General features: G+C 39.1%; 1 protein-coding gene across 1 annotated transcript in view; it reads left to right on the top strand.

Annotated features, from left to right (window-relative positions):
- HSD17B12 (hydroxysteroid 17-beta dehydrogenase 12) overlaps nucleotides 1-18,717 on the top strand; it is an 83,084-nt gene that overhangs the window by 23,419 nt on the left and 40,948 nt on the right. The window contains 2 exon segments of the mRNA XM_027641793.1: nucleotides 9,481-9,527; nucleotides 14,007-14,082. Of these exon segments, the coding sequence (XP_027497594.1) occupies nucleotides 9,481-9,527; nucleotides 14,007-14,082 (123 nt within the window).

Below are 18,717 nucleotides of genomic sequence, written 5' to 3'. Positions count from 1 at the left end.
TTTTCTTTTTCTTTTTCTTTTTCTTTTTCTTTTTCTTTTTCTTTTTCTTTTTCTTTTTCTTTTTCTTTTCTTGCTGTTTCCTTTTAAATTACTTAATTTATTATTGTTTTTTATTACCACGAGAAGCACCTCAGTAGTTATATAAGTTGCCTTTATAGCTGCATCAGAATGGCAGTTTACAGACCATTTTATACGCAGTTGCTGCACCCCAGGTACCTTTTTTCCACTACTTACGATGGTCACCTCAGCTCTAAACAAAGTTAGTCTCAAGTGCATTTCTTGACATCTGGTACCGCTATGTCACAGTGTAATATCTGACAATATTATGTTTCAATTCCTGTGGTCTGTAGACCTATCTAATCTTTTGTAGTGTGACAACTGTGATCCTTTTTAGTAACTAGGTTGTCTGTGAAGTTCATAAAGCATTTCCATCTTTGTATGGTGGTCATTAGCAGAAATGCTGAACAGGATTTCTACTGAGATCAGTCCCTGAGGAGTGTAAGTAATAATTTGGTTTTATCCTGATAAAGTTCCTTTTTTTGGTCTGAACTGTTGTAGATGCCTCTCCAGGTAGCTTCTGATGATATTCTAAAATTCTTATGGTTGGTAGCAGTCACCTTCACGGTTGTAGTTCCTTATGATCATCATATAAAATGTTTTTTTCTTTTGCCTTGTGGGTCTGAAACATTATTCTTGTCTAAACTGATCACACCTTTTAGAAGTTTGACACAGTTTGTCTTTTGATTAAAAATGGGTCTAGTGCTGCATTTTATACCAATCTCTACTTTTTCTATGCTCACAATTATTCTGACATCTTGCATATCTTTGACTTGAGTTGAATTTACTCATAGCTTACCAAATCACTTGTTATCCTCTTCTTCTTGCAAGTTTTGGTTCTTTGTTGCCACATCACTGATTTAAATTTATTTTTCTACCTGCTACAGTGAAAGAGGAAAAAAAAATCTGAAATTTCTTCTAGTGACTTCTTATGTAGAGTCTTCTTTCAGCTTTACAGGCTCCAGACCCAGAGGCTTTTCTACTGGCTGCTTAGTTCCCTCTCAGAAGAGTATCTAGGCGTGTTTCCAGTGGCAAACACACTGAAAGCCTTCAGATGGTGCCAGTTGTGAGCTATCTGGTCTTCAAAATGTTTGTGTTGTATTCCTCCTCTCCTGAAGGCAGGAAGAACCAGAAGTGGTAATTTGAACGACCCCTACGCGTGTGGGTTTTTGACCTGGTCGTGCTTGCCATGACAGTCAATATCTGTCATGTATTTCACAATGAGGAACACATGAGAGACTGTTTTTGCCAAACATTAATACTATGCAGTAACTCTTACTGTAGTGTCTTAGAGCACAAGGCAGCTGTAGCCTTTGCAAATGCTTAACTCAGCTTGAATTGACTGGAGCAGATGATCTGAACAATTTCCTTGATATTGCAGAAGTTAAGTTCAGGGCACTCTTTGTTTCACCTGATGACTTTTGGATCAAAAGCCTTGAAAGCAACCAAGGATGGAGTGGGGACTTCTGAACAGGATGATGGAATTCCCCTTCTCTTCCTAGACTCCCATGCCCATAACACAGCACCCCTTCACTAACAGGAGAAAAAGACTTCATGGCAAAGACTTGAATGTAAGTGCATAAAGGACAACCAGCCTGGAACTGGGAGAGCTCCCACAGAGGCAGCTGGAACTGATATTACTTAAGGATTGCCTGTGACTTTCATGAACTCTTCAGTATGCTTTTCCTGTTGGGATTTCTAGATTGCTTCTAGCTCTAAAGTCTAAAGAATCTTGTGAATGCACTGCCCAAAACCCTTTCTTGCTGTAGTTCTGGGTGAAATGGGAACTCGTCAGTGCTGTGATATTTATAGAATATTTTTCTACCCACAGTCCTAGCTCCTAGACACAAGCTGTTACCAAGTAAATGTTCGGTTCTAGGAATTGAACCTTTCTCTGTAGTTTATCTTTTCAAAGCCTGACCATTAGGTCTTAGCTCCTTTGTGCAGAAAAAAAACTTCTTTATATGAAAAAAACCCCAAACCCAAACCAGAATTTCTAGAATTCTAGGTCAGGGTACAGATCTTTCTTATGAGGCTTCCTATTTCAGCAGTTAAATTGAGAATAGATATGAAGTTTGTCTTATTTTTTGCACTGAGTTTTCTGGTTTTATTTAATAAAAATGCAGGGAGTTTCTACTGTCTTATTAACTTGCAGCCAGCATGCTTATCTTCTTTGTTCTTTGTTAAATATGAGCTGGCATGTGTTAGACTGCGTTAGCGTTCGCTCTTTGGGACTTCAGTGGTTTCTAAATTTGGCATTGCTAAGCCGGTGCCCTGTTTGCTTGAATCAATTGGGGCTGCTATTTTTAGCAACAAAAGGGAATTGAAATAGCAATATTCTTTCCCTGTAATAGATCCCCAAGAGGAATACTGATGCAAGCTCTCTGTCATCCCGTATTCTCCCCCTCCCCAAAAGCACTCAGACGAAAGGCAGCTGTCATGGTTTGCGGCTGTATTAATCTTTAATCAATCGAGTGTTTTCTGCATTCAGGTGTTCGGGGAAAAAAAAGGGTCACGACTAAGATCTGCCTGGAATAACTAAGCACTCATGCATGGTCTGTGCAGTCAGAATTTGTGGGTAACGGCAGGGATAGACAGAGCAGCTAAAAATAGCATATGCTTCCAGTGTTTCTCCAATCTATTTTTGATGCTTGATTTTGATAAGGTTGATTGGACTCTTACTAAAAATAACCGTTCCTAGCAAGCTGAGGACAAAAAGTAGAGTATTTTTAACCAGCACAGACTAAAGTACTTCTGTTGGCTGGAAATAATCTAGAAGCTTGGTATTGGTCAAATGCCAATGATTTATATAAATCTGTAATAAATGAAGCACTGCTTGATGCCAAGCAGGGATAGTCTTTTCTCCCCTTGCCAGCTTTTGTTTTCCCCAGGAGCTGTCATATTCTTAATATAGCCTCCGTGTTTCGTAGCAGAAGAATCTCGAGTCTTCAGTTATTTATGTGTTGTACTTTTAAACCTATGCTAAGGTTAGCTGTGCTGTGAAGTTTCTCTCAACTGTATTGCTTTAACAAGATACATAGGGTCCTAGTTTATTCTTTATGTTGTGCACTACAGCCAGATACTCTGCTGTGACAGACCCTTGCTCGTATCTGGATTCAGTCTTGCAGGACAGGGATGGCTCTTCTGTGTGAATGAAGGATGTAGCAGAGAGCCTAGCTCTGCAGTGGCCATTTTGACATCAAATTTGAATGCCTCTCAGGGGATCAGAAATGTAGCTAAACTACCCTCCTTGAGATCTGTTAGTTAACTTAATTTTTTGACAGGAAGAGTATAGGTATTCCCAAATTGCTGGACCCACATCTGTCTAGGGAGAATAACATTGATAATGGCCTGAGTTCTCCTTCCTAGGTAGGTGATGTGCATGACTGCATCTGCAGTACACTGAAAGATTGCCTAAAAACTTGGGCTATTCTGAATGAAAACAGTAAGATGGCTGAACCAAAATGAATTTGAAGTTTGAAGAGACTGGTACAGAACATGCATAATAGTTGTTAGCTTCATTGTGCAGGTAGTCAAAGCCGCGCAGGGAGTATGCCTGGTGCTGTTTGCTAGAGGCGATATGGATAAAAGTATTCTGTGCTTTATCTGCATTAGGCATCTCATAAGTTTGTTTTGCTGTGGAAAACGTGTGTGTGTATCTGAAGGCAGGCTTGATCTCCTTAAGCGTTTTTTTCCACTCTAGTCTAACCTTGAGTTGGGGAGTCACGAATCTATAATCTTGTTTCAGAGTGATTGCTCTGCAGAACTGCAGTAGAATTTCCTATGCTTGCTGTTGTCTTCTCCTTGTGTCAATGCTGGTCCTTGCTCTCATCATGAGAGGAGATGATTTCTGCATACCTGCCTCATGCTTTATTGCACCATTATTTGCCTTTGTTTTAAGATGTCCTGGCTGCATAAAAAGCAGGTTAAAATGTTCTTTCTGGGCCTTGAATATTCACTTCAGTCACAAAACAGGCTGTCATGGGCTGCTGGGTGCAACTTTTGCCTGACTCTGGAATGGTGGTCCCTTTTTTAACAGCAAGGAGTGTTTATCCAGTATACCTCTTAGAAGGTGGAGGATATTTTCTAGGTGACCTCTTATTTGGTAACACAGTGGCTGTTACTTCATAGAAGCAAAAAGAACATGTGAGCTGTCCACACCATTGGTGGTACTTTATCCTTTATGTTGTGGGATTTCTGAAGGATGAAGATCCCATTGGAAACATTTTCGTATTTACCCCTCTGTAAAGCCTTCTCGAGAAGAGTCTACATTTTTATTCCATAAAGTCCTGTACCACTGCTTATGTTAATTTTCTAGACTAAAGTCACTGGCTGGTTACATATGTTCCATAGGCTTGGTCTTTATGGCTTTTTTTAATAACAGTACAAGATGACACATCTCAATGACTGGTGAGCTTTTTTAACTTTGCTCTGTGTTTGTCAAGGGTTGCCTTGAGTTTGGTACTGGAGAGGAAATGTTGCCAGTGCTTATGAACAGCTTCATATCTGTTGTATATATGACAAAAGCTGTGAAACACTAGGAGGTGAGGTGGCTAGGTGGTATTAAGGTGTAGAGAATTAGTGAATTGTCTGTTGATAACCATTCCAGTAGCAGAGGCTGTGGTGGATGCCTCTGTAGCTATATCTTAATTTGAAGAGATCACTGTAAGAGGTCAAAGATGTGTAAGTAAACTCAAAGTGGAGGGGTTTTTTGTGGTTTTTTTTATTTCTTCTCTTCCCACACTGTATAGGAAGCAAAATTCTGGCACAGTCATTAGAGCAAAGATGCTATACTGTCCTAAGGTGAAGATTTTGATGATTTATGGAAATAATTACATGATATATTAAGGATAATACTGTAATAAAAATGTAACTGCTGATCCGAGTCCTTGTGCTGATGACTTGTATATATACAATGGTAGCTGAAATCTCTACAGCCTACATATGGCATAACCTCCTCCAGCAGTGTGAGCAGATGATGCCCCATACTGCTTTCATTGTTTGGATACCTTGATACTTCATTGAAAGTTTGTTTTTGTACACTAACACTGTATCCAAAGCATTGGTGGGTTCAGAGTTGCTTATATTGATGTGGTGTACACTACTGGCTAGCGTGAGTGATTATAGATGTTTTATCAGCTTTCCAACTTCTTGTCTACCATTTTGAACAGTGTAGGATCAGTTGGAATGTAAGACTGTTCATGCAAAACTGAAACGAAAGCCGGGACTAGAGGATGAAACCATGTGTACATCAGTCACCCATTATAACAATGATTATGCCAGTCTTAACCAAAGTGTCATTATTCAGAAAAGCAAGAGTTGTTCCTTTCAGTGTGCTGGACTCACTAGGGCCAGGCTGTCTGGACTCTGACTAAGAGCAGGAGCTTTTAGGCAGGTTTTTTGGAACTGAGGAAAGATGATATGGTTTTGTATGTGTCAAGTCTTTACTTGTACATATACTAGTTCCAAAAAAGCACATTTTGAGATGGTGCTGTCTAATTATTTTGCAAAATAGCTTGTGTCTAGAACTGCTGAGGTCTGATTAGTGGTAACTTCCCAGGGTAGAACATCTCCACTTCAATGCAAGTACATGTATTGGTTTATTAAGAGTGAATTGTTTTCAGAGAATGTCATGTTACTGCATACCTTTCTTTGTTTTCCATCCCCTGACTTCTGGGGCTGTAGAGGAAAAGGTGAAGATGGGTGTTGACTTCTTTGTCAAAAATCAGATGATGCTTCAGTATAAACTTCCATTCAGACAAACATTTACTTGGTGGGCTCACACATGAGCTGACTGGGCACTCTTCTTGCTTCTCTTCTGGAGACAGCAGATGGCTGAAGTGGGAAGCTACTACAGTTAGTCTGACTACTGAATAAATGTGTATAATCACACTTAGGAGCTGGTGCAGCTTTCTTGTACAGACCATAACTTATGCCTATCCTACTTACTTTAGCCTTCTTTAAGCTCTGCCAACTGCAGTCAGTTTGTAACTTTTGTTGGAAGGCAGCTGTAGAAGAAACAGAATTCAAAAGCTTAATCGACACTTGGAGTTAAACTAGTTTCAGCACATCAAATTGGTAGTAGAAATTTAGTTAAACTGACACAGCTTTGGAGTGGTTAAAACTGCAACATTTGGCTCCAGTATGGAAACTAGAGATGAATGTAATCAACATGAAAATTATAAGTGACTTACTAATGTGCAAACTTTAGGTAATGCAAAATGTGGAGGAAGATAAGGTGGCTGAATCTTGACTTCTGTGATGTTGGTCCAATCATTTACCTTTACCTCACCTCTTTTCTGTACTTTTACGACATAGGGTCTAAGTTTTGCTTTCTGCTCTGGCAGATGTCTGTCAGGACAGCCTTTCTGACCCACCAAACTACTCACTAGGATCCCATAAATGGGCAGTAAACTGAGCTTCCTGACTGAACTGGGTGCTGTGGGTCAGCAGCAGGACAGGTCTGTGTTAGTGTGTGTTTCCTGTCGCAGCTCACTGGTGCCTCAATGGCCTCTGCACCAGTGCAACTGCTGATGGGAAATCTGTTAGCTCAGAATGGGAGGGAGCTGAGCCAGGTGACTTCTCTTGAAGGGCCTTAGGAAGAGAAGTGTGGCCTGAAAAAAGGTTATACATTGGAAAGCTGTCCTTGTACTGTATTTGTTCTTCGAGATGGTGTGGTAGGATGGAGCAGAAGACAGCATCCTTCTCCACGTGGAACCAGTAAAGAACCTATGATATTAGTGTTGTCTTGTGAGGAGTTCCCTTATTGTTAAGAAAAACTAGTTTCATACTTTATTCTGATCTATGCCTTTACATGCAGCAGAAGCAAAACAGTAATGTGTATTAGCTAGGAGTCTGTTTCTGTAGGTGATAGCTCAAGCACTTTTTTTTTTTCCTGGTGAGATTTTCTAATTTTTTATCTACTCTAGAATTTTTTAAAAATTTCTTATATTCTGTTCTGGAGGGTACTTTAACCTCTGGACTACAGGTTATTTTAATCTGAATTAGGTCCTATAAAGGGTAAAGAAACGTCCTTTTACTCACTCACACATCAGTTAGAAATCCTTGATCTTCAGATTATGTCCTGTGCTCCAGCTGATTCTATTACCATTTACCTAAGCAACGGATTCAATAAATGAGTAAATATCCTTGTCTGAAACTACTTGTACTTTACTAAGCCTTTAAAGGGCCACAGGTACTTTTTGGAGTCACTGCCTCGTGGAGCATGTATTGCATTCTTGGCTTCAGTTGCTAGAAGTGGAACAACCTGCAATGTTAGAAAATGCTGAGCTTATTATCTGAGAATAAAACCGTTAAGTCCATAAATCGTGAATTGGAAGGAGGAGAAATGATCTGTAAATGTTATAGGGAATGGCTCTCCTTTAGGTGCCTCGCTAACTATAGTGAAGGAAACAACCCCTTTCACCAAGTCACTGAAGCTGAATGTTTTCCAGATTGGGTCAGTTTAGAACTTGTCCAGCTACTGTTGTGAGCCTAAGGAGGAGTGGTCCTGGTATGTGTTTTCACTGTGCTCCTATTTGTTTCATTGTTTTGCTGAAGCAATAATGACTTGTGTGATAATGCATAATGTGAAATCCAAAATCAGCAAGGCTGAAGCTGAAGCTTGTTAGTCCTTGAACTAAATGGATGGTGCTGTCCTGCAGCTCTGTGGTGCTTTCTGGCCGAATGGGTAGTGATACTGGTACAAGTTTGGTTGCAGGAAGTGGACTCCTGGGAATGTATTCTTAATTTCTTTCCTAAGGTCTCCTTTTTATTGGTCATTTGGACCCTTGCTTTACCTTTATATACGTGGGTTTATTTCTGTGACAAAACTGTTACTCACATTTCCCTAATGGTGGCTGGATAGGAAGTGGCAAAACAATGTGACATAGACACTTAGTTTTCTCAGTTCACTGGTGCTGACAGTGCAGCAGCTAGAGCTCTGTTTACTAGCCAGAGCATCCCCAATGTTCAGTGTGCATGCATATCCTTGTCACACTGGAGCTATGGCATCTTGCAAATAAACCTTGAAACTAGGGAAGGGATAAATATATAGGATGAACATATGCATGTACCTTCATCTATAGTCATCTGTAAATCTCGAAATCAGGAACATACCTGGATCTTTCCTTCTTAGCCTGTTATTGAACTGTTGCCTGGTCATTCAAGCTCAAATAGGACCTTCACTGGTAGTTTAATCACTTGTTATTTCATCCACTTATTTGTAGCTAGCAGGCACAGAAACTTAGCTGTTATTACTCAAACAGAAATATTCAGGCTGCTGTTTGCATGCCAACTGTTATAGGTAATCTGCAAGCAGTAAGTACTCAAATCATCTGCAAACACGTCTCCTTCCAGTGCTTCAAAGGGAAGTTATTGCTGAACCCCAGTGCTAGACAACACTTCTGTCTGCTTTGAGTTTCACTCAGGTAGAGTTTGACCCAGGAGTTGAACCAACACTCATCAGTTCACTCTTCTGAAACATTAAACAAGCCCAAGTATTTGGCCATGCCTACATTCAGCATAAGCAGTGGAAGCACAAACCAAGCTCTTCTGATCTGATAGGAGGACGGACAGAAAAATCTGATATATTTTGTGGCTACTTGGAGAGAGAGAGCAGAGACAGGTGAATGAGGTGAGACAGGAGAGCTAAATAATGTGAAGTGTAGGCATTTGGTTTGGTAAGAAGAAAAAGCTTAGAGAAAAAGGAGGTGGTGCTGAAGGTACTTGCATAAAAAAATAGTTGGAAAAGCAGTTTCTGGATGGAGGAATTGCTGTTTACTGAGATGATCAGCTATTAGTGTGGTGAGAGCCCTGGAATAATCTGTCAAACTAATGGCGTGTTGAGTCACTCAGAGCTTCTCAGCTTGTGGAAAAGAATCCTAGAAAGACTTGAGGCTTGACACAGATCCAGTCACCCACGGGTGAAAAAGTTTAAGCTGTAGAAGCCCAGTGATGGCTGGATCAGTCACTCATACTTGCTGCCAGTGAGAACAATGGTCATAGGGAACTGAAATCTGCTGGAGAAACACTAACACAGACCTGTTTTCTATGTCCTAAAATCTGATACCTTTTATTTTAATAAATATGGTTTAATAATCATAAATGAGCTTTTTTTAGTTAAATGACTTGGAAATTTTAGTCTGCAAAGTTTCTGAAGAAGTGTATTGGGGCAGAGGACTGGCGTGAGAAGGGATGCTGAACCCGATTCTTGAAACATGTATTGAGTTCCTAACTCCATCTCTTTCTGTCCTTTCTTGCTTATGGAAAGGTTTAAGTGAGAGTTCTCCAAGGGATTTAATAAAAGTTTCTGTCTGGAATGAGTACTTTAACAGCTTACTGATGAACACACCCACTGCAGTTACTATGAAACAATTAATGTAGATTTGTTTCTCTCTTTTTTTTTTTTTTTTTTTTGTCCAGTGGTCACAGGAGCTACTGATGGGATTGGAAAAGCGTATGCAGAAGAGGTAAGAATTCTTACCAATTGAAGTCTGTCTTGATCCTTGGCAAGATGTCATCCTGTCTCTACTCTGTCAAGCAGCAGGTCATATCACCTCACCTTATCTTAACAGATACCTATGGAAAAAGAGGCCTTACCTTCCTCTGGTAATCAACCAAAAGTTGTATCCCTTTTAGTTAATTTCTTCTATTTGTGAATTGTATTTTCAGCCCTTACCTTGCCCTTAAGTTTTTATTTTTAACTTTTTTAGTTGTTAAAATAATTAACCTTTGCAACCCTTGGTATTTATGGGTACTGACTAAATGGCGTTTCTAGCTGCCAGCAGTATGTTCCAATTATTTCCCCTAATTCATGAAGTCTCTGAAGGTGGGTTTTACCTTTATCTCTTTTACTGTACTTTTGCTCTTGATGGATATGTGGGCTCCAAATATGGCACTAGACTGTATTGCTTAAGACAGAAAGTACCTGTTAGTATAGGGCAATTTAGCCTATAAGCCCAGAGAACATCATGACAAATAGTGCTGACTACAACAATTTACAGCAAAAATAACTTTCAACTCAGTATTAGTATCGAAGTAAGCCTGTCTGTACTCATTTCTGTGTTCTCTGAAATGCCAGCATGACTTTGTGTGAGATCAGCTGTGAGACATTCTCTTTTTCTTGATTTTTTTTTTTGTTGTTGTTTTGTTTTGTGAGGCCCACAGGGAAAGTTGCATTCCTCTTCATGGGTAGTCCTTGCCCTTCGGATTTCCCATCATTCCTATGTGCCCTGCCACCTGCATCCCCAGCCCTCAAATTCCTTACTTTGCAGAAAGTAGTACCTCATCCTGCTGGGTGAAAGGGGAAGTGGCTGGAAAAGGAATTAAGCCTGGTCTGTCCCATTAGCACCTGATACTGGCATATTGCTGACAGCTCATACTTGCCAAATATTCCAGTTACATGGCACTGAAGCAAATGATGCAACACTTAAATTTAACTGCCTAGAGGAACTGGGAGGAGGTCACTGTGCCCATAGCATAGCACTGTCAGGAGGAAGCCCTCTGGTGTGAGAGACACCCCTTAACATCATGGGAGATTAATTTCAAGATCTGTATGTTAAGTTACGAGGTGAATAAAATTACAGTTTGCTTATGTTCTCCTGATGTCTCTAAGAACGAGGCTGCTTTTGAACATAATGTGTGCTGCTGGCAGACCCCTGCATTCAAAGCCCTATTAGGAAAGCTATCACAAGCATGAGATACTGATGGGAAACAGCGGATGCAAATACTCATTCTTGAGCTATAGAATGAAACACACTTTTCATGAGTTGTATTTACTGTTGTTACTTATGTATTTATTTAGAATAAAACACAAATCCGTCCTTTGACAGCTTAGATGGATGAAAAATACTTGATGAAGTTAAGTGTGGATGCAGGATGAAATGTGGAATGCCTGAAAAGACTTCTCAGTCTTTAACTCTAGAGATATCTTCAGAAGACTACCAGCAGAGTCTTGACTTTCTACTGGAAATTCCCTTCTGGTTACTATAAATGCCACTGACATATAGGTGCTTGGGCCCTGATGGCTGTGATTATAATCATGCAGACAGCTTCCTTCTCCTTGGAGGAATTTTTGAGAATTTGTGAGAATTGTAACTGTGCATGGAGAATTGCCTCTTTGAAAGTTTGATATGGTCTCACCAGAAAGCGATGGAAGAGCGTTATGAGTTTGTGGATTCTTGGGTTATACTCTGCTCTGTAGGTTACTTTCCTTTTTCAAGCAAAGAATTGTTTTTACACTCTTGCAGTATTAAGATCTTTATTCTTTTCTCAGCGCTGATGTCCGTATCACCAGACCACCCCTTCGTGAAAGGTTTCGTTTTATAAGGATATGGTCAGAAGTCACTATTTGTTGCCACTCTATCATTGTCTGCTGTTTGCTTTTGAAAATCATTAGTTAAAATTAATCTTAAATGTATGCTAGTGATAAACTAGAGGTTGTGATCCCATTGCACTCTGTAGTACTCTACTGTGCACATCTGTTTAGTATCACATTTTTATTTTGTCTTGCTATACCTACTCTAACAAGAGCTTTAACTTTGCTTTGGTGGGCTGTTAATGTCATTCTTTTCCACCCTGGAGAGAAAGGGCTTTAGCAGCAGCTATGTTTTGCTACCAAAGTGGCAATGTGGTAGTCACTAAAATGGCATTAAGGGAATTCAAACACCTACGTTCACTGGCTCCATTAGAATGGTGACTCTTACTTCCATCAATCCTTAGGCTACAGGAGTATCTTCCCAACATTTGCTGCTCTGCATGAGTTTTTATGTTTAGTTTTAAGGTCTTCTCATTCAGCTTTTTCAGTACCCTAAGGACATTGGCCAAAGAAACAAATATAATGGCTGATTATCTACAAAGCAAGTGGGTCTTCCTTGATTCTTATATAAAAACGTAATTAATAACTGAAATCTCAGGGATCATTATCGCTCTTTGGATAATTGTGTTTCCTTTCAACCAGTTAGGTCTCTACCAGTGAAGTCAAAGTGCTCAACAGAAACTGATCTGGTTGCGTCAAACTCCTTAAATGAACTTGCTGTTGAGTGCTGTATCTTTTCCAAGTTTGGTTACTTTTCATAGTGGTATTTGTTGCTAGTTACAGGGTCTTACCTTGGCCATTTTATGTGCTCTGTACTTAGAACTCTGCTTGCAAATGGGTTTCCATTTCCAGATTTCAGATGTACTTCTCAGAGTGCATCCCTTTAGTGTGAACATGGCAGTGGTTTCTCTCAAGCTCTCTCTTGTGGTGGAAGTTCTCTGAATGTGGTGAGGTTCCACTGACTGGATGGATTGGTATCACTTTACTTCCTTGGCTTTTGAGATAAGTACAGCTGGATACTTTTTCGTAAAGTTGAAGTATCTACTAAAGCAATCTGAGAGCCCAGAGGTCATGACTGCTCAAAGAGCAAACTGCGTGTCAGCAGTCTGGGGCTTGCACCCCATGAGGAAGATCTCTGGGGCTTTTCAGCTTCGTGGGACCACAGTTATTTTGGATTCTGAGTAGATTACTGTCAGATTGTCCTCACAGATTAAGTAATCAAGGCCATCACTGCCTTGATCCTGTGGAATGAGAGTACTGTTACACCCTTTTCCCCAGTGCCTTCCAAACCTACTGTTGGCTTTATGAAAAATTTGTTCCAGTGAGGCAGATGTTTACCTGCAGGTGGATGCATTCATCCATTTTAGACAGTCATCCTTGTAACACCATATCATTTCCTTGACAGAAAGCTTTTATCAATAAGACTGAGCTTGGCAAATGTTTATTAGTGGTTCCTGTTGTATCTTTGGTTTCACCACACCTCACTCTATGTTCATGAGATGTAGTATGAGATTTCTACTGCTTAGAGGTCACACGTCAAAGTGAAGTATGGAGTTCACCGATGAACTTTCTCATACAGCTCTCTGGAAGAATCTCTACTGCTTGGGATACTTCTGCTAGAAAGGTAGAGGAGATTAAGTCACTTCAGGTTGTTGCTGTCCTATGCTGTGATGTTGTGAGGTTTCTGGGTCCTTGCGTGATATTTTTTTTGGTGGTGGTGGTGGTGGTTGGGTGTTTTCTTTGTTTGGTTGTTTTTTCATTTTGTTTTGGTTTTGTTTGTTTTTCTTTTTTTTTTTTTTTTTAATTTGTTTGGGGTTTTTTTTGTTTTGCCTTCCATTGGAGAGCCATTCTCAACTGCTTCCTAAGGCAGTGAAGGAGTTTTATTGGAGCAGTGAGAACACACCTGGTTTTTATGTGTCTGAAAGGAAGATCACTATGGACTCTGGATATATTTTTTTCTGCTTTTCACTGGAACGGGGACTTACAGTGGTCATCTTGTTTTCATTTCAGAATAATTCAGATATGTAACTGTATTTCTGGAGACACTTTTCAATTGATTTGTTAGATCCCATTTTTAAACTTGTGGCAGTAGGTCTGATTTGATGACCAGGGTACACTCCGACCACAGCATAAGTTCCACATATAACTTCCCTAAAAGAGCTGCAGGAGTAATTTAACCTTTATACCTATGATTAGTACAAAGTAAGAGTGGAGTCTTACTGAAGGAAGGAAGTATTGAGTTGCAACACAGGTGTTCAAGTGACCATGGATATCTTAACTTGGCATGTTAAACTCCATTATGATAATAATGTCTTTGCTCTGACTTGCAGAGGTGTTGTAAAAGTTCTGTGAAATATCTGCAGTTGGTTTTCTATTTCATAAATGTGCCTATCCACCTGTATTAGATGACTGAGAAGATAATAAATTTGGTGTGAAGGGAATTGAGTGAGAAATAGCATGGAAGTATTTGTCCTGTTTTTCCCCTTCATGTCTCTTCTAAAATGTATTTTTTCAGGCTTGCTGGTCATATATTGCCGTGATGTTTGATGAATTTTGCAATTCCTTAAATTAGGATACTAGCTTGGAAGTGATTTATGACTATTCTAATGACTCCTGTTTTGTTTTGTTGCAGTTAGCAAAACGTGGAATGAAGGTGGTTCTAATCAGTCGGTCGAAAGAAAAACTGGACCAGGTTTCTAATGAAATAAGTGAGTTGAAAACTTCTCCTTAAACTTTACAGACATGCTTATAAATAAATGCAATTGCATGTGAATTTCATAAATGCTTATATATATACAGCTCTGATTTTGAAAAAGGTTTGCTCTTGTGCACAGTGCAAATATTACAGATAAAAGTGGTAAAGGTCTTGCAGATTAATTTTATAGGTTTTCATACTTAACTTCTGAGAACAATAGTGCTCAATTCTGGAATAAGTACTCCTAAAACTATTAGTCTTCCATAATAACAACTTACCAGGCCAAACCAAAATATTACCTATCCACATAGTAGTCTAAAATCATAATAAACAAGATACATGTAGCCATTATGTCATCTGAATATTCCCTCAGCTTGAAGCAAGTTTGGGCTTCAGCCATAAGGGTGGTTTCTTGGTAACGCAAAAATTGATGAAAACATGTTCCTTATGTTACTTGCTGTCTTATCAAGTATACAAATTTATTGTAAGTAGCTTCCCACTCCTCCCTCTCTTTTGTTTTGTTTGAATAAACTACTCGAAGATTAGATTAGAGAGCTGTAAACTCTTTTGAGGTGATTGTTCATAGTCATAAGAATATAGGGAATGAGTTAATGTGTTTAAGAACCTGTTTCTTCAGGGATTGTTTCTTCAGTAAGTGTGTAGTAAATGGCTGTAATGCAAAAATAAGGGAGCAACTTTAGTATTCCAATCACAAATGTAAAATGGATATTTGTACAGGATCAGTTAGGAGAAAGCTTCCTCAAGTCTCATGCTGACAAATGATTTTCCAATCAGAGCAAAGTCTAATCTAACACACAAGCATTCCTCTTCTAATCTATATCTCTTTTATTAAGGCATATTTCATGCAAGGTTATTAGTTTGTGCAGAGTATGTCAGATAAAGTGAGAGATGTAGCCATGTGAAAAGGTTTTGATAAGCAGGAGTGGGAGTTGTCTACTATAAAGTAGGTTTCTCAGCATAATGATGTTGGGTAAAGAAACCTTTAAGATTATGCTTCTGTGTTACCCTTCCTTGTCTTGCTTAGGCTTTTCTAAAATGGTTTGTGTACATAATGCAGATACCTGTTAAAAACTGCTCTCTTTCCAAGGTCATAAAGGTATCATTTTGGCTTAAATTTGTTAAAACTTCCAGTGGATTTTTTAGTGCTTTACTGTAAATCATAATTTAGTAAGTCAAGTCTCAACACACTGTCCTGTAGTAAGTTGTAAGGCGATGCTGAGTGAATGTAAAGGTGACTGAAAACCTTGAGTACTTCAGCTTGCCTAGCGGTAGCTGTTGTGCTAGTTCAGTGAAAGTCAGGGCATACAGTTCTGTTGATATAAATGCCACTGTCTCTGATTTTTTTTAGTGTCCAATGTAAGATGGCATATGAAACTGTTTTCTAGTCAGAAAATTCTTTTTACCTGTATGTTTAGGTTTTAGAAAGCATTCATTCTTAGAGTGAAGTTGTCATCAAGTTTGATCTTCTGCTGATTTGGAAGTAATTGGTATTGTTCATTAGTATCCTGAATTTAAGGATGTTGCTGCAGTGTCTGGACCTACCTGTGATGCTCTAGTCAATACAGTCACAGGGTAAATGCAACAGTATAGGTGTCACTGCTCAGGTAACCTATATAAGTACTGATGCTTACTGCAAATACATGAAGAAGCTACAACAAGGTGGTCTCTTTGGTGTTTCACTGCTGTAGCTGGATGGTAGTTTACTGCATACGTGGGCATGTGCAGTCACGTTTCTTACAGTGCTATATAAAGTTGTTTTGCTAAGTAAAGCTATAATTGATAGAAGTTTCTACAAATATCTTGCTCTGGAATCAAACACCTATGCATGGAGTGACGAGCTTTCTGAAAGAGGTCATAACCCTTTCTGTAACAGTTTGGAAATGTCTTCCTTCCTGGGAGTTAAGCATATGCTGACAAGACAGATAAATCTACTGCTTCGAGCTTTTGTCACTTACATGAGAGCTGCTGGGGGAGTTTTTCAGATTAAAAAAATAGGTACATGTACCTGTGTGAAGCAGCCAGTAATACATAATTACTGTTAGGCCTCACCCAAACATTTTTCTGCTTCCTTTCCTAAACCATTCTGAAATGAGATGACTCATGTTGGATTTTCAGAACACTTCTTTTGACAACACTGAGCTACTGAAAAGTATTCCTTGTTCACTGTGGAATATGCTGAAGGATTAGGATAGTCTACATAATCAAGCAAGCCTGAGTCGCACTTTCAGATCCTTCTAGGTTTTAGCTGGACAGAATTTTCTTGTATTGTCTCATGTGGTCTCTGCAGTCTGTTCAGATGTTGTCATATATAAGGTGAGTGACGTTTTTAGTGCAAAGACTGTGTAACTACTGGAGTGGTTCCCTTGCAGGCTCCTAAGATAGCTTTAAACTTCTTTATGGTAGTCCCACAATTATTCTTCAAATTGACATGGGCTTTCTCCTCTTGAGTAATGAGTCTTAATCACTTTAAGGAAGAATAGCTATTTAACTAATTCCAGTTCTTTGAATTGTGTGATTTTGTGCCTGTTTTCTGTTTCCTTCTTGTTTTGACTGATCAGTCATGCTTATCCTAGTGAATGGATAGATGCACTCTGCCACAAATAATGAGAGGGCTTTTGAGGATCAGGTGTGTTCGTTCTATTTAGGAAGACTCTTTTCTTCCGCTCTTAGGGTATGCTTCTATTAAGAGTGATATCTATATACAAAATGAAAGTTACATAACCACCATCATAAGGGAAGTACTCATATATCTTTCTGCATGTTAAATGCCAGCTGACCTAGATCTGATTTTTTTATGTGCATATGCACGTTAAACTGGCTGAACTGATGTTACAGAAACAGCAGATGTTCTGACCTTGCTGTTCAGTTTGAGCAACAAAAATTAATGGGTTAATTACAAGTAGTTAAAGACTTTAGAAGACTTTTCAATGTATCTTCAAGCATGTTTTCAGCTTTCTGTTCCCTAAGAAACAGAGTATAGGACACAGACTGAAGAAACAAATTTGAATTTCCTCTTAAGTCATCATGGACCCACCATTGTGTGGAATTATCTAAGTTTTATGGAAGTGTATTTGATCTTTTAATCAAGTTGTCATACACAAACACAGATTATGCAAAATGCTTGATGTAGTTTAGTTCATGCTGCTTCACTGTTTCAGAACCTTTTTAAAGTGTCTGTTGTAGTACATCGTTTAACACTACCAAAGGTTCAGGGAGGATTAGAAAGAAAACTTCTCTGTGAATGGAGGCAATTGTTATTGCCACATAACAAGGCTGTTCCTTGATTTGCTGTATTTAATGAGTATGATCCAAGACATCTCAGGTGCTCTGTACCAGCAGAGTGAATTTGCAGGCAGAAAAGCTTCAGTTTCTGCAGTGCTGCTGATAGGTTTGTTCGGAGCAGACTTGAGAACTACTTTGCTGCAATATGTAGAATGTAGTGCAAACCAGACAAGCAGGGAAAACACTTCAAAGAGAATATGTCTATAGGGAAATTGTCAAAAGAATTTGATATTTCTGTACATTGTTAGCTAGTGGCTTCACAGGACAAGTTGTGGAGCTGTGCATTAACTGTGAGAGCCAGGAAAAAAGTTGTAACTTAGTAGTGTTCCTACTTGCAAGTCTAAGTGTCTACTTGTAGGTGAGTGCATATAAAAGAAATGTGGGAGATTTTGAGTTTGTCATCATTTACTATATAATTGAAAACTTTTTTAAAAAAGGAATTTGTCATTTTCTGCTTTAAAGTTGGTGGTTTAGTATTACATACACTGAGGTAATAAAATTAGGTCAAATAAATTCTTTGAATTGAGAAAAATCAATTTTCCAATATATTCTCACAAACAACCATTTATTTGGAACACATTGTCTTTTAAACCTTTCATACTGTTTGAGAGCCTAGTGTCCAAAACTTTGATTCTGCTACATGTCTTTCTATAAGAAAATATAGGTTTTTGCAATTAAAATCTGTGCAGCTGACTGTTTCCTTCTAATATGTTTGCTGAGCTCAGTGTGTAGTGTACCTGAAATTGCTTGGTCCTGGTATTTTCATCTTGAACCCTGAGATTTTAGGTAGATTGTAAACTGATAGCTGTCATGCTTATACTTGTGGTCTCTTGTCTTCTTACTAATCTGGCATGATTTTGGAGTACAAGAATGTGATGTGGTACCAAAACCAGAAATGTTCTTTTACCATTTTCTAGGCAGGTGGGGTTTACAGGTTTCTTCTGCTTTCTTGGTAACAAGGTAGTTGGCAGCATTCTGAAGCAGGCCTGATGCTGACTGCTATGCTTGTGTCTCAGCCCTTGCTGTGACCTACTGCAGCAAATGGGCAATGCCCCCATGACAAATCTGACCCCTGCAGATGCTCAGCTGCACCTACCCTGGAGCACTTTGCTCTTTAATCTCTGCCCTGTCACTTGCATTTCCTCCCTGCTGTGCCTCAGTAAATCCTCCTCACATTTTGGAGTTGGCAGGTAAGAATATTTGCCTTTGATAGAGGAGGTTGAAATGGAGACAAACTCTGTGAGGAAGGGGACATCGTCTTCTTTCTTTTCTTGCACAGAAATGACAAGGTTCACTTGCTTGAGCTTAACTTGAAGACTTGAATAACTGAATCTGGCAGTTATTT

This window comes from Corapipo altera, unplaced genomic scaffold (assembly GCF_003945725.1).
Source record: "Corapipo altera isolate COAL_440 unplaced genomic scaffold, ASM394572v1 23b, whole genome shotgun sequence".
NCBI classification, from domain to species: Eukaryota; Metazoa; Chordata; class Aves; order Passeriformes; family Pipridae; genus Corapipo; species Corapipo altera.
Note: the sequence above shows the minus strand (reverse complement) of the source record. Positions and strands in the feature narration are given on the sequence as shown.